The sequence below is a fragment of the Daucus carota genome, chromosome 5 (genome assembly GCF_001625215.2).
Source record: "Daucus carota subsp. sativus chromosome 5, DH1 v3.0, whole genome shotgun sequence".
NCBI lineage: Eukaryota > Viridiplantae > Streptophyta > Magnoliopsida > Apiales > Apiaceae > Daucus > Daucus carota.
The window spans coordinates 31,939,099-31,956,315 of record NC_030385.2 but is presented as its reverse complement, the minus strand read 5'-3'; the positions used below and the strand labels follow the sequence as shown (position 1 = coordinate 31,956,315).

Below are 17,217 nucleotides of genomic sequence, written 5' to 3'. Positions count from 1 at the left end.
AAAATAAAATGGACCGTCTATAACTAAATGACAATTAATTATTATTAATGATCAGTTGCAGGTCTGAATCGGATTAGATGATTATTGAAAGACAAAAATGGATACATCTTCTCATGTAGTCCCTCCTGGTTTCTCGTTCCATCCAACTGATGAAGAACTGGTGTGGTGGATTGCTATCTAAGAAAAAAAGATTAATTCTAAAAGGAGTGGCCTAGATGCCAATAAAGACATCAATCTTTACAATATTGAGCCTTAGGATCTCCAAGGTACATGTTGATACCGGAACCAGTAGCCTCATGTAACAGCTCAAATTCAGTGAAGAATTGGCAGTCTTATATAGGAGCCAAATACCAATTTTGATCCAATAGTGATCCACGGCATTCCAGGAGAGGATCCAAAATGTTTCCAGGATAGGCTAAGTTTTGGACCTCAGTCTGACCATATGGGAGAATGGTGGCAGAGCCTCTCCAAAGTCCAAATACAGGTAATATCTTGAAATGGAAAAGAATTTCAACTCAGATTTTAATGGATATTAAATAATCTCATTTAATATAATTGGATTTTTAAGTATAATTTAAAATCTTGATTGAATATCATCATATTTATCACATAATTTAAAATTCTAATTAAATATCGTGATATATTTTTTTAAAACTTAAGTTGAATACAACCGAATTTCATAATAGAAAAAAAATAATCCTCCCATCAATATATAAAGTTCTTATTTTTTAAAATTTGAATTGTTTGTTATTTTTTTTGTCAGGATCTACATACTCGTAGATGAGTTGTATCTCGAGATACAATAGCCGCTACAAGGGACTTCATTCATCCAAAAAAAATTATCAGCTAATCGAAAAACATGCAGGATATCTCCACACGTTTAGATAATAATACTTTAATGTCTGAGAGGAGAAAAACCCATAAAAATCTCTACCAAGGATCCTAAAAAAAAAAAAAAAACAAGAAGAATATTAATTTATTTATAAAAGTATATACATTATACAAATAATAAGGGATAATATATTCAAAAAGAAATCATTTCTAAAAGAGGAATTGTTTGTTATATACACCACTCTATATAAAGTTTTATTTTCTCAAAATTGATTTTTTTTTTTATCGAACAAAACTATTTTTTTTTTTTTTCATAATCGGACAAAACTATTTATAAGCCCCTAAATTATAAAATCTGTAAAATCATTGAAACCAGTACCACTGTACCTCACCGGCTCACCGGCAGTAGTGTCTAAATAGTAAATAGACTGCTGCCGTTTGAACAAACAACGCATATTACTACCCAAGGCAGAGAGAGATGCAGCAGAGAAAAACAGGGAATGGAAGACCATCTGGCACTGACGGCTCTGATTTCTCTTACCGCATGGTCGTCGATTCCAGTATGCTTCCTTCTATTTTCTCTTATTAATCTTTTTTATCCCGATCTGTATGTATTGTATAAGTAATTAGGGTTCTTAATACTTCAATGTTGTATTCTTATTCTATCATTGCTTATTTTATTAATAGGATACAAAAAGGTAGCCAAAGCAAAGTCTCGTCTCTCTTTCTTCATCTTTTCTCAGGTAATTCTTTCCTAATTCTGTTAACTGTATTATAATTTCGATATTTTCGGGTTTCAATGTTATTGACAAATTAGATAATTAACTACCTATTGATTGAGAAACTGATGTTGTTTGTAGAGTATAGTGTGTTTTAAGCGATTTGTTATTAATATTATTTTTCACTTGGATGCATCGCGTGTTCTGTACTTTCACTTTGCGTGATTATGTTTGTCATTGTATTTTAGGCTGTTGTTCAGTTGTTAGGAGCATTGCTGTTATTCTATTCATATTCCAAGGATGGAAGTACTGATCAGCTAGCTGTGTCAGCCACCGCGATTTCTTTCTTTTCTTTGCTATTTGGGGAAATAGGTAATAGCTAAAGCTTAGATGGCGTTTTCATGGTTTGTTTGTAGTGTTTATACTTAATATTATTTTGGGTGTTTTGTTCAAGGACGGAAGCGGAGTCGAGTAAACATGTTAAAGTTTTACATCGTGTGCTCCTCGCTGGGAATGTTGCTTTCAATTGTTAGTGTTCTGAAGAGTAATATTTTACAAGAGGTATGCTGATTTATAATCTTCCCTATTCAATGGTTGTTTTTGACTTGTAAGGACCGGTGACTCCTATTAATTTTGCCTAGCGTTTCATCATCTTTAGTCTTATGTACTGTAATATCCCTCTCAATCGTATTGAAAAGGTCATATGAGTATACTAATTAGCATGATTAGTTATATTTAAGGGTTTATCCTCTGTCGTCCCAGGTCATGGGTTCGACTCTGGCTCACCCCGAGAATATCTTCGAACAGATACTCACTTTGTAAGGCTATAAGCCATATTAGTCAAAAAAAAGTTATATTTATAAGCATGTGCTACCTATATGGTTTTATTTTCAACCAAAGACATGCACGGACAGAGTGTCGGACAAGGTAATGACCTTGACTGTATATAAAATGTGCGCCATGGAGGCATAATATCTTTGAATTAATCAAGTATATCTTCTTCCATATTTATGAATTTGGATGACAGAATAGAAATTTTGATTCCATGTGGTTCGAGTTAAACCAGTGCTAATTAGTGGAGGTGAGGTGGGGAGATAATTGCCTTCTATCAATTAATGGAGATTGAAGGCATCTCCTTAATGAAAATACTTATTCAGGGTTACAAAAATGTATATAGACGCTTATCTTTCAAATTGAAAAATTAAATTATAGAAATGTAATGATATCTTTTTTATTTAAAATGTTATAAAGGAGGAAGAGTTATCTGCAAAAAGGAATAGAGAAATAAATATCCTAATTTTTTATATAGAAATTTAACAAAAAAAATTAAACAAATAGAAACAAAGTAAAAGTAGTACAAATATACAAATCTTGGATTGTAGTTTCATCTTCTCAATATTACTTTCTTAATTGCTGTTTCTTTACATTTTTCTCTCTCAATATGATCTTTATTTTCTTACACTTACTAGACAAAAAAATCATTTCTATTACAAAAGTGCGATTAGTCAATTGCCTCACCGCTCCTGCTCCTTAATCGACTGTAACCCAAAGAGATGACTGCCTTGCTATACCTCCCAATTTAAGGATTAAGTATCACGGAGTATAATAGAAATGTCAGGTATAGTCTGAGTCTCTAAAAGATAATTGTTCCAGCCAAGGGACACTTTATGGATACAATAAGCTTTATCAAAATACTGCTTTAATGTGAACACTCCATATAAGAGTCTTCCTGGAGGATTAAGAAAATGAAGGGCTCCTTCCTATAATTGGTTAGGTGCAGAACAATAAAATGACTAATTAAGCCGGTACACTTACTTATAGTTTAGTTAGTCATGGGGAGGGGCATTCGGTAATTAAGAAGTAGTCATTCTCTTTTGCCCGGTCATTTCCGTGATTGAGTTCATTTCCAAGACATAAGGGTATCGGAGAAGTCCCATGATTCTTCGCTACTTTTATTGTAGAAAGAGTATGTTCACATTATTTTTATTGACCTAAGAATGAAAATAAGATATCTTTTGTTGTTGATTCTATTTTGTTCACCTAGCTTCTCTCCAATCTGTATTCATGCTGCCATAATCTGCAAGCAAATAAATATTTGGGAACATTTGTAAGGTTTTCTTTTCTATGCCATCTAGTAGTTATAATTATACCATTTTGACCTAATTTACATGGAGATGGGAGTCCTACAAGTGCCCTTGGAACAATTATAAAAAGTTTACTTGGGAGTGTCAAATGTCCACTTCTACACTTACTGCCCATATCCATACAACACATCCTCTCCTGGCAAAAAGAAAACTATATCATATAAGCATGATATTATTGATCAATTTCCTCTCTAACGTTAATCTTATATAAGATGTGATAGCTAATTTGAGTCATAATTTCAGTAGATTGTCCAGGATTCCACTGTCTGGGAAGCGAAGAAATTTGAACTTATCGGTGTTGGTGATGTCTTAGTTGGTGAGTTCCATATTTCTTACAACTAATTACATTATATAACAGAAGTCTTGAAAGTTTCTTGTCATTTAATGCCTTCACTTCAATTATCAGGTTTGCTGGTACAGATATTGTCTATCAGCACGACGACATCTTTAATTAGTAATATGTCTCCTCCTAAGAGAGCTTCTTAAGTATTGTTGTAACCTTATTTACTTCAAATTTCTCACCAGGCTATACAAAACAAGTACTTCCTTTCTCCTAATTGTTTGAAAAAGGTCTCTCTTTTTTTTTTTTTCAAGATTTGACATTGGATCTCAGATTACTTTATTTCGTCAAACCATATCGTATGCTGGTTTCCTACACAGCTTCTTTTGCAGCAGTTTGGGATCCTTGTACACTTTGAATGATGCATGATTTTTTACTGTTGATGATTATGACTTAAAGATGATGTGCAATTAAATTTCTAATTGTAATATATTTTTTTAGATCTTTTAGGAAGATTGCTAACATAATTGGTCCGGATGTATTATTTGAGGAGAAAACTTTTTAAAAATATTTTGAGGGGTTTAAGCTAGCAGACCTACATGTTGTTGATATGAAGTTCAGAACACGTGTTAGAGGAATGGTTTATGTTACATGCGAATGGATTAAAAGAACTGCAACCAACTTGCCTTGGATTTAACTGAAATTGAATCTTGGTATCCTACTTGCTTAGAGTGCAATGTATGAAAGCAAACATCTGTATCCTAGCATAAGATGGCTACCCATGTCTTGGGGTTGGGGTCCGGTGTATGAATAGCCATAGTGGTTCTCGCTCTCATCTGTGGGATGGGAGGAAACGATGATTAACTAGATAATAAAATAATTTAAATTATAAAAATTTATAGGATAACCTCGAGTGACAGAATATTTGCTAATTTCTTCCTGATTTGAGAACACCGACTGGATAGCAACTAACTACAGGGCAAAGAACTTTATTAAGTGTATATTGTTTCGCTTGCTTGCTTTTCATCTCTTTTTAGTGATTCAACACTCAAAATATTCATTGTTAACAAATGCTGAATTTATTACTAGGTTTATTGTTAGGAAGTAATATACCCTGTTTAATCTGTGTAAGTTTAGATTTATAAGGATGTTCCCTAGTTGCACTTTGGACAATCATCGGCCTATGGGCCAAGTATATTAAATCTCTTGGTAAATGAAATTTGTCTCCACATGAATTGGCTTTCTAGTAATTTTACAACAGAGATCATATCATGCAAATGTTTACTACCTTATCTATAGTAATTATCTATAAGAATTGGCTCGGTGTGGTGATAAGTCAGTTTCATAATCTTCATCTGTTCATTCTACATGTTATCCAGAACAAAATTGTCTGGGTTTATCTCGAGCTCAATATGAATTGGAGATAAGGTGGTGATACGAGTGGCAGAGACCCGTCGATTTTAGGGTACTTCAAAATTTACTATTTTATTTATCGGAAGTGCACTCACAGCTTTAATCTAAAAGAGTCTTGTTCTCGGCTTCTAGCAGCTCAAACTAGCTCCGCCCATCTTATTTTGGAGATCGCTTATATATGTAACATGTAAGAGGACGCCATAGGTAACTCTTGGACCACGTAGCTCTGCCCCTGTTTAAATGTCGTGCCCTGTGTTTTGAATTAAGCCAATAAAAATCTTCTTCAGCTGTTATATACAAAATATAATGTATCTTGTCTGATGTCTCGAAAGCTATAAACTTATTGTTAGATGACTATATAGAGTTTTAACCTTTATATGCAGACCCCTGGAAACGAACAAGTATTACGTTCTGGATGCAACACAAAATGTGTATGTAATATATAAGGACAATGTAGTACAATGGAGGCATAATACACAACACTAATGTAATATCTATCGTAGACTATCCGTGTAGAGAATTGTAGTTATTGATCAAAGACAAAGCATTGCTTGTCAAATGAACAACATTTAGAATTCTTCCCCTGACTACGTTTTTGGTGTTCCCGGCTTTCCCATCAAACCCATCCATGCAAGTGTCCTCGTCTGTTAGAGCAGCACTGACCCAGGTTTGTATGTCACTTATCAAGAGCGCGTAGTTTGGGGATCCATTAAGCTGACTCATCTCTCCCATGGATCTCTTCAGCTCGTCTATCGAGTCGGTTAACTCTTCAAGGCAATCATTCATTGGCCCGACTTCTCTCGGCTTCATGCCAGGAGCTTTTGACAGTCTTACTAGGGCAGAAGATGTCAAAGCCACATGATTGAGAGCGACTGAGAGAGCTGTCTGAGCTAGAAGCCTAGAACTTGTTTGGATAGCATTTGTATGACTCGAGAGTGAGGTGAAGCAGAGACTAGGGTAATTGGTAGTACTGCAAGAGGTTTTGATGAACTTGGTGCTTGCCTTTTCAGCTCCATAGTTAATAGCAATGCTTGAGTTTATGCAGATACAAAGGAAAACCAATAGAAGATAAAAAGCTGTAGCAGAAGTGAAATTCTTTGAAAAGCCTTCCATTTCTCACTTTTGTTTGTAGAAGTTTGAAGGTTATAGAATAATTGAGTGATGAAAAGTGGAAGGAGGGGTTACATATTTATAGTGAAATTTGGATAATGATTCAGAGGATATTAGTTCAAGGATATCTAGCCAAAGGCAGGGGGTGGGGCATTTTAGTTGATAAAAGCCTAGTGGGTGATTAGAACATATTTCAGTCGATATGCGTATAATGTATTTAGGGGCAAATGAAGGGCTAATGGTTGAATCTAACCAACATGTGTTGGCTTTAAATGAATGAATGAAACGGGGGGGAGGCGGGGTCTGATACTCTCAATTAGTGTAGCCACCATAGTGTGATCCATAGCAAGTCGAAAAAGGCTAGTTTCGAAAGTTTCCAGGCTGTTTGCTGGACCTCTTTGGTGTTTTTGTCTACATGGCGTTTCGGTAAAGTGAGAAATAACATCACTGCAACATATCTAATGGGAAAATATCTAATGGTCGCGGCTCCTATGAACAATAAAATCACTGCAGCATATCTAATCGCAAAATATCTAATAGTCGTGGTTCCTATGATATTAAAATGATACCGCTCTCGATGACAAACTTACCGGCCAATTATCATCAAAAATACAAACAAGAGATTACTCCCCAAGAAACCAAAACCATCGAAAGCTATCCGCCACTATTCTCTTTCTCCATCTGAGTTCTTACGATTTGTGGTCAACGGCTAATTACATTTATCTGTTTGGATGGCGATCAATAGAATAATCGATCGATTCTATGGCCGATCTCCTTCCTCCTCACAATTCCGATTCGATGGTGATTTATGGGTTTTATTTTAAAATCGGTAATATCATTCCTTTATTTTTTTGATCAAATTCCCTATGTCTCTTTAAAAGGTACGTCTTTTCTTATGTTTGTTGTGTGCTTTTCGCTTGTTTGGTTGGCTTTTGTATTTTATTATGATCGTATATGTACATTATTGCATGTTTCTTTCTCTTCTCTTCTGATATAGAAGTTGTATAGGGTTTTTTCGGTTATCGGATTCATTTGTAACTTTGTTGGAATTTGTTCGGTTTAGGTTGTGAATTTTGTTGAGTGTAGTACCTATATTTTTCTAAGTTGTTTTATCTTGGCCGGATTTGATGTGGTCGTCGGCCACAATATTAGTCGAAAATGAGGCGTGTTTTAGTTTTTATATGTGTTCTTCGTAGTTATTGATTGATGGATGTGTTTCGTGTGTGTTTAATCTTCTACTTTATAAATTTTAGTTTTCAAAATTGTTTTTAGTTGCAGGTACGAATAGATTATTGATTTGTTATGATTTGAATATGAATTGTTTTAATTATGGTATAAATTTATATATTATGCATGTATATATGTTAGTATGCAATAATTTTGGATTGGAAGGTATTAAAAACTTCGGTTATACATCAGAAGGTATTAAATATTTGTGTAAATGCAATTTATATTTACATATTAGGGATGTTTTTGAATAAATGTGTGTTTGGTAAGTATTTATGTGCATTTATTCCGCTTAATTGGCATATTAAATTTTGTTATTTTATTAATATTTATGAAAATTTATTGGGTGCCCTAATTTATGGCTTTTATTAGGTCTTGATAACGTTCAAGGAGTTTGTACTAATTTGGGTGGCCATAATTGGTGGCATATATTTTTTGGACCAATATGGGTTGGCACGATTATCGTCCTATTGTCCTAAATGAATATTTTGCGGTTAATTTGTTCTTGGATTAATAATTAAATTCTATTATTTCTTTTACTTTGTGATGTTATGATAACCCTTTCGTTGACTAATTGGATAATTAAATAATAAATTTACGTTGATTGGGATATAAATATGATTTAATTTTGATTTCCTTCTTTTCCTTAAAAAAAAAATCTAAAATATTTGTTTATGTATTTTTGTTCTTATAAGAAAGATTAGTATGTATTATGATTTATTTAGTACTGCGTGTCTAACCAAAGTTCTTACTTTGGTTAGACATTATCACTTTTTATAATTGTATCTTATTTTTATTAGTTCTAAAATTCTTATTTTTGAATAAGTTGTTATATTATTATAATTATTTTTTTCAGGATTTATATGTCATAATTGGGTTTATTTTCCTCCAACATACTTTTTTTCTTTAATTTATCATTCTTATGCTTATTTTTGCTTGCTTTGTTTTTCAGGATCTTGGAGAGAGACATTACGGGTTTTCTTATCAGACTTTAAAGTCTTATTATCTAAACGTCCGGAGATATCTTTGCGTATCTTTCGGTTAGATGATAAACTTTATTGGATGAAAGTAATCTCTGATGCGGCTATTGTATCTATGATACAACTCATCTACAAGTATGTAGATCCTGAAAAAAAAAAGGAAAAGAAAATGATACCGCTCTCGGCTCTTGTCCGTGCCTAGTTGTGTTCCATCTTGACATGTATGTATGATGCATACATTTACGGCCTACGTTACATGGAGACGGAATCCTGCAAGAGTCTTATAAAACTATCTTTAAAAATGTACTTGTTTGTGATAAACAACCCATACAGTCCGCTTTGTTTTAAGGTGCTGATATAATGGCTTGTCCGATATGCCACTTGCTGTTGATTCGAAGATATATCTACTTGAGCGTTAACCGATAGAGTGTACTCCCTTCGTCCCCTCATTTCTTTACATCGCGAGACGGGGGCTCCGCACACATTTTAATATTCTCAAAAATGTAGTTCGATAAATTATTTTGAATTTTTTTTCTTCTCAATAAAAATTTGATGTTTAAATTTTTATACAAAAAAATAAACTTTCAAAACTATGTTTTGTATACGCCTTAAAATACGTGTCGAACAGTGTGAAAAATTGTAAAAAAATAAGAGGGACATAGGGAGTAATACAGTACACTTGGATAGGACTGCAACCAAGTTGCCTTGGTTTCAATGTTTAGAAATCAGCCGTGATTTTCTAGTTGCCTTTGGATTCTAATTCAATGAATTAATTTAATAACTTTGTATAATGTATCTGGTCGAAGATGGGCTACCCATGCAGTCATGCTCTCTTGTGGTCCGAGTCTTTATCAGATTTTTGGTAGGAACCAAAGGTATAGATATTATTATTAAAGAATTAATATATTTTCTGATATTTCCATTCGACAGGATATATATAGACTGATTATACATCACTTAGTTGCCTCTTGTATGATGTAAATTTTGTGTTCACTTTTTAGGTGAACTTTCTTTCATAATACACTAACAAAATTGTCAGAGGAACACTGTGCACATATCTTCTAGAAGTCTATACTTTTTTCTGGAGCCCTGACCATTTTTCGTGCACCTCAACTAATTCGGAGAACTAACCAGCATACTTTTTTCTGGAGTCCGGACTATTTTTCGTGCACCTCAACTAATCCGGAGAACTAACCAGCATACTTTTTTCTGGAGTCCGGACCATTTTTCGTGCACCTCAACTAATCCGGAGAACTAACCAGCATGCACGTTCGGAATATTGAATTCAGAACATGCAATTTTGTCCAGATTATCATTAAGTTCTATACTTCGTAATGGCAAACATCTTAATCTCAACTGGCAGTGGATAAGGTGCACTTGATTTTGAAAATATAAAATAAAATAGTTTCATCTCATTTTAGTGGTTTTATTTGGCAGAAAAATTCACATATCTTCTTTGTTTGATATAAACTTTGCAATCTTGGTAATTACTCCCTCCGTCTCGATTTATAGGTCCATTTTGGAATAAACACACATATTAAGAAAAAAGTTAGTTAGATGGAATCTTATCTCATGTATCATTAATTAGTGCATTGATAAGTGAGAATATTGTTGAGTTTCAAAAAAATCACAATAAATATAGGGATTTAGTGCATTGAGAAATGAGAATAATGTTGAGTTTCAAAAAAATCACAATTAATATGTAGATAAATTTGTATTGAAAGAAGAGAGGGACAAGTATTTTGGGACAATTTTCTTTCCAAACTGGACCTATAAATTGAGACGGAGGGAGTATTAACTAACAAAACTTTCAACTATTGTCATCCAAATACTAGTGATTATAGAGTTTTGATAAACGGATGAAACTTAGATTTCTGTATAATTAAGTATGAGATTTAGTAGAAGGTTCAATCCAACAAACAAATAAAATAACACAAAATCAAAGGTAAATACAAGTGTACAACATATACTGCCAGTCCAATGCAAAAACACAGAGCCGCTGCAAGAGTCAGAATTCACTGTTTCCTACACGGCCACACGGGCTTGTTCTGATTAGGGTTTACAATTAAGTAGTAAAAGTAATGAGATGTGAATTTCACGGGGTTAGGATATGTTGGGTTAATTTTCTCATGTACCCCTTCATTTTCTTTATTTTTAGTTAACGGCGCTCAACTAACAGCACTTGACCGGTGTCATTATTTTAAAAAACGGAGGTGAAGTTCGGCTACATATTTGCTATTTTTGAAGTTCAACTACTTTCTTGCAACATTTTCATTTCAAAAACTTTGGTCACAATCCTGAAATTTATTCGTCAAATTATTACAAAAATACAAAATATTTCTGAAAATAATTTTTTGCTTTCATTAAAAAACATGTGGACAACATGCCCACAGTATGTTCAAGCCTATCCTCTGTCTGCGCAAATATACTATACGAGCCGGATGTTATCAACGTTTTACACACAAAAATATCTTCTGTTCTTGCATGTGTTCCATTCAGGGCACACGTTCTTATTCTTTGCTAAAATTCCGGTTCTAATAAACAAACATTTAAGCAGCGTTCATCGGTTTATTCTTAGAAGACTGAATTGAGTTTTAACCCCTGAATGCAACAAATGACCAAAGTCACCGCCTTAACTGTTGGAATTTGATAAAAATAATAAAAAGGATATAGAGACAGTAGTTTTATATGTATAAACGGAGAAAATACATAAAGACTACATTGTATTCTCTTCTGATAAACTAAACAAGGTACATGCAGTTTAAATAGAACCACAGGCAAGAGGTGGGTAACACAAAAATAGCAACTAACCTAGAAAGTAGCGTACTGGACTCCTAATATACTTCCACTGCCCATGACTCTCCTATAATATCTCTCCTACTGCTACTTATACACACGTAACTGCTGATATAATTTATTTAAAACAACTAAACAAATAAAACACCCCATAACAATAATTGACACAAGTTTAGATTAAATAAATAATCCCAACAATCTCCTCCTTAATCTAAACTTAGCTGCCTGGCAAATTCTTCGCATCTGGCATGATCTTTGATGCCCATCTGGCAAGACCTTGGTAGCCGATAAGACTTTCTTTATTGGCCCGTGTGGCCTTTTAAATTGAGCCCGTATGGCTATTCTTCACAAGCCCGTATGGCTATTCTTCTGAGCCCGTATGGCTATTCTTCACAAGCCCGTATGGCTTTTACACTGAGCCCGTATAGCTATTCTTCACAAGCCCGTATGGCTATCCTTCTGAGCCCGTATGGCTATTACTTCTAAGCCCGTATGGCTATTACTTCTTTGACTGTATCGCACTTCAAATTTGCCCGTCTGGCACGCCCATCTGACACTTAGACTAATGAAAGAATTCCATATGCATCCCATACTGCACATGATGATCTCTCCTGCATTTCATGGAACAGTTGGCGCACTCTATCAAACCAACCTTTTGTCCTAACTCTTTCTTCACCGGCTCCCTCACTCCAACTGCTCTTACGTACCTCCAAGGAATGGTAGGGAAGGCTGTTAAGCCTTGATACTCCCCGCAAGCTCTGATACCATGTTGGAATTTGATAAAAATAATAAAAAGGATATAGAGACGGTAGTTTTATATGTATAAACGGAGAAAATACATAAAGATTACATTGTATTCTCTTCTGATAAACTAAACAAGGTACATGCAGTTTAAATAGAACCACAGGCAAGAGGTGGGTAACACAAAAATAGCAACTAACCTAGAAAGTAGCGTACTGGACTCCTAATATACTTCCACTTCCCATGACTCTCCTATAATATCTCTCCTACTGCTACTTATACACACGTAACTGATATAATTTATTTAAAACAACTAAACAAATAAAACACCCCATAACAATAATTGACACAAGTTTAGATTAAATAAATAATCCCAACATTAACCCTAGGAGCTAGAGGATTACAGTTTACAGGCGTGCGACACAAAATGAGTGTGCATGCATGCCGCAAATCATCTTATATAGCTATAAAAATATATTAATATAAGGCCAAAATACCACAATGGATGCACAACTATTTCTGACTTAATTACAGCATATTAATTAGCACACACTACAAGCTCAATTTCTATAGTCTAGTAGGATTTAGGAATCAAAGCAAACTATATATCACACGACGATTAATAAACTTTCAACTATCCATGAAGAGAATTGTAGTTGTTGATCAAAGCCAATGCATTGCTTGTCAAATGAACAACATTCAAAATTCTTCCCCTCACTACGTTCTTCGTGTTCCCAGCTTTCCCAGCAAACCCATCCATGCAAGTGTCCTCGTCTGTCAGAGCGGCGCTCACCCAGGTTTGTATGTCGCTTATCAAGAGCGCGTAGTTTGGGGATCCGTTAAGCTGACTCATCTCTCCCATGGAATTCTTCAGCTCATCTATCGAGTCCGTTAACACTTCTAGGCAATCATTCATCGGCCCAACTTCCCCGGGCTTGATGCCAGGCGCTTTTGACAGCCTCTGCATGGCAGCAGACGTCGAAACCACCTGATCAAGAGCGACTGAGAGCGCTGTCTGGGCTAGAAGCCGAGGACTTGTTTGGATAGCACCGGTATGACTTGAGAGTGAGGTGAAGCAGAGACTAGGCCAGATAGTCTTGCTGCAAGAGGTTTTGATGAACTCAGTGCTTGCCTTTTCGGCTCCATAGTCCATAGCCACGCTCGAGTTTATGTGGATATTAAAAGAAATAATCACGAGAAGAAAAGCTTTAGCAGAAGTGATCTTGATCAAGGAGCCTTCCATTTCTCAGTTTTAATTGTGGAACTTATTAGGTTATGGAGTAGTGGAGTGATGAAAGTAGAAGGGAGTTGATTACCTATTTATAGGAGAATTCGAAGTTGTCCATGTGTTTGGATATTATGTGAAAGATTTGGTTCGAAGAGAACAACAAGTTGATGCAAAGGGGCCACTATTGAAGTTAATCTATTCCTTATGGTTGATGTCAATTTGTTTTTTTTTCTCAATAGCGTAATAAGATTAGTGATTAGATCAGGCTGAACAATTAGTCTGTCGTAAATGAATTTGGGTACGTGGTCTTAACTTAATTAAATGAAACGATGGGGTCTGGTACTCCAAACTAGCGTTGTCGCCTGAGTTTGATGCATGGCAAATTGGACTTGGCAAGTTGGAGAAGTTTCTGAGGCCGGGGGCTGGGGCGTTTTGATATTCTTATCTACTCGGCATTTGGATAGAGTAACATCACTGCAACAAAATATCGACTTGCCTTCCGCCTCTTTGGTTTAGCTAAACTTTTACGAGTCGTAAGATGTACGCAAACTTCACCCCTACTTCATGTCTCAGCATAATTGCGGGATGCTCAAATTCACTGAGCAGTCGGCACTTTCAGCTTATACAATGTTTGTCGCGTATTCGGATTTTAAAAATTGTAAAAACGAGTGAGACATGATTAAATACCCTTTCTCATGTCTTGTAGCCTCATACTGAACTCTTTATTTGGCTGTTTAGCACTTAAAAGGGAAGTAATGACCCCAATATATGTCCTGCATCATCTGTGAGCGGCTGGATTTTTAGGAGAACGTCCTGCATAAGGACCAAGTATACTCGACCACACACTAGCCACAAAACAATAATTTTTTAAAAAAAGAGTACAATAATGCAAAGTATAGTGATGTTCGTTCTTTGTAGTTTAACGTACGTAGAAGCAACAAAGATCATACATATTTTTGCTACCTTATCCTTTGTAAGTTGTAACCATTCAGATTAGTTTCCGTATTGTATCGAGTTATCTATAATTATGCGCTTAAAGTAAGTATTAGTGTCACCGTGTATGTTACATACACGCATCTTAAGTACAGTTCGAATCAACTGGTGAAAAGATTCAACACCACTATAGTATCAAGGACTTTCAGTTGACTGTGGAAAATTATCTGACATGCTTAACTAGAAGTTTCATTCTCGTTTTATTTTAGTTTTAACTTTTTATGCTTGATTAGAAGTTTTATTTTTTATGCGCACACTTCTACTGATTCTATCTTCTTCCCTTCTAGATCGATTATGTCTCGTTCAAATTATTTGATTTAGTGTTTCAGCTTGACTTGCATAAAATAATACTCGAATTTATTATACATGATGACAATTTGATAATGATTAAATTTGCTTTAAATGTTGAGAATTGCGATCTGATTTTGTTCGTTGATGCATTATTGCAGCGTCTCAAGATTAAAGCAGGCAGCAGCCGCAGCCAAATGTGTCCAAGAATCTCCACATGTCTGCGTGGTCGTAGAATCGTGGAATAGAAATAATTAAATAACGACCATCGTATTTAAAGAATTCCTTTTTTTATTTCTGCGGGTCGTATAAGGTGTTTATACAACGAGTGAATTCGTTATTAGAATAAAACTACAATTATTGTATTTTTTTTCTTCTCTACGTACTGTTGTAGTAAAAGACTCATTGTCAAACATACATATCGAACAAAATTGCGGGCGGCTAATGATCATTTATGAAGGGCCATCTTCAAAATTTAAAAATAAAACCTATAAAATATTTTAAATCGTAGTAATATATTTTATCCATAAATAATAAAATAATAAATTATTCAAAATAAAAATATGTATCTATTTTGATTTTTAAATATACGTATTATTAGAATAGTATTATATTGAAATGAATCTACACTTAAGAGGTACTAGTACTTTCCAATACGGATTGTTTATATTATTTTAAATTTTCATAAATATGAGAAAGTTTAAACTATAAGGAATATTAGTTCAATTTTTGAGTTTATTTTTCACTAATAATAAATTTTGGTTAGATAGAAATATATTTTTATTTAGTAGTGACTTCATAAAAAAATTATATAAGGACTTGAATAACTAATAAATGGAGATGTAAAAGAGCTAAGAATACTGAGAAAGAATACGTGTATAATAAAACTTGGGGGTCTTAAAAGATGTAGGTACGTGTGGAGTGTGAAAGCACTGCACCTACGTTCATAGCCCGCACCGTAAACTTGCGAGAAAAAGCCTAGAATAACTAAAATTCAAGTGACATACTCCCACCATCCCATTTTAAGTGTCCTGTTTTGACTTTCAACGGTCAAATTGATCTACTTTTGACCAAACATAAAGAACAAATTCGTTATTATTTTAAAAAACTAAAAATTACATTTTATAGTATATTATATGTACTTTATAATGATATAATATTTTTTCACTTTTAAAATTTATATTATATATGTAAATCTCAGTCAAAATTTGGTCAATTTGACCATTCAAAAGTCAAACAGGACACTTCAAATGGATGGAGGGAGTATATAGGAGAGTGTGTCCTTTTTAATCAACCGAACTCGTATGTCTCGAATGCGTGTCCATTTATCATCTTCCTCGCTCTTTCTGCACGAATTCTCACATCTAGATACAGGACAAAGATACAGGATCAAGTCTTGCGCATATAATAAAGCTGGGTTGGTCAGTCCTTTTTATTCATGGGTTAGGCCTGACCCGGTCGCCCTACGTGACCGTGATTTTTTTTAGAAGACATACGCATGTCTTATATGCGTATCAAGTTGGTATGCTCAACACGTATTTCTAAAATGCGTAATCACAATCTTGTTAATATATACGCAAATTCAAAATGCGTGTTCTTTTGTTAAAAATATTAAACTTGACCACGCATGTATAGCATGCGCGTTTAATTGATCATTCTGGGCATCCCGTTCCGCCTATAAACATTTTAAAAAAAATTATCCAAAATATGGATATTTTGGCACTTCACCCTAAACTTGCAATCAGTTCAATTAATAATTCCGACCTTGGTTAATCTGGTTTCCTACTTGCCTTTCGGTCCAATGAATGAAGCCCCCTTTAGCTCCCTATATATCACTTCAACTCTTTGGGTCCGATTCTTTCACCATATGTTGCGGCAACTATCCAAGTTGAAAAATGACAATGACCACCAAAAAAAAAAAAAAAGGAATCCATGTATGATTTTTTTTAGGATGATAGTAATACTTAGCAAAAAGAAAAAAAATCATAGGCTATCCACTAATAAAACATAAGGTATTATTTTCTATTTTCTATTTATTTTTAGAATCTACATTTTCATGTTATTAGTTTTCTGTTTTCTTTTTAAAAAAATTATTTGACACCATGTCTGCATTATAAGAACGGTTTTCTAATTTCTAAAAATTAGAAAAAATTATGAAATCAAACAGTCCTTTGGATTGTATTCACTTGGATAAAACCGGGGAGAATGCAATGAAAAATTATAAATAAAATTAATAAAAAATGAAGGGAGTATGAGAAAATAATGAATAAATATGAGTAAGTCTAAATTTTCTATCATGTAAACTATACACAAAGCATACCTTTCAAATTATGTTGGTTAAATTTGTAGTTTAAATTATTAGAATGAAAAGAATGAAAATTATAATATTTTCCTTGATCACCCATAGTACATATATCTTTTTACTCGGCCATCAATTCGTTCTAGTGAACGCAAAGTTGCTCTTTCC

The 17,217-nt window shown here is 34.2% G+C and overlaps 3 protein-coding genes across 3 annotated transcripts; 1 reads left to right on the top strand and 2 right to left on the bottom strand.

Moving 5' to 3' along the window:
* The first annotated feature begins 1,190 nt into the window (after positions 1–1,190).
* Positions 1,191–4,432, top strand: LOC108223686 (uncharacterized). Its single transcript, XM_017398062.2, has 6 exons — positions 1,191–1,391; positions 1,519–1,574; positions 1,799–1,922; positions 2,005–2,111; positions 3,941–4,010; positions 4,101–4,432. The coding sequence occupies exons 1-6, from the start codon at positions 1,310–1,312 to the stop codon at positions 4,178–4,180; spliced, it is 519 nt and encodes a 172-aa protein (XP_017253551.1). The 5' UTR covers positions 1,191–1,309; the 3' UTR covers positions 4,181–4,432.
* Positions 4,433–5,803: 1,371 nt separating this feature from the next.
* LOC108223685 (21 kDa protein) lies at positions 5,804–6,574 on the bottom strand. The gene has a single exon (XM_017398061.2). It carries the CDS (start codon positions 6,498–6,500, stop codon positions 5,892–5,894), a length of 609 nt encoding a protein of 202 aa, XP_017253550.1. The 5' UTR covers positions 6,501–6,574; the 3' UTR covers positions 5,804–5,891.
* Positions 6,575–12,683: 6,109 nt separating this feature from the next.
* On the bottom strand, positions 12,684–13,592 carry LOC108220821 (21 kDa protein). Its single transcript, XM_017394681.2, has one exon. It carries the CDS (start codon positions 13,482–13,484, stop codon positions 12,876–12,878), a length of 609 nt encoding a protein of 202 aa, XP_017250170.1. The 5' UTR covers positions 13,485–13,592; the 3' UTR covers positions 12,684–12,875.
* Between the last annotated feature and the right edge of the window lie 3,625 nt (positions 13,593–17,217).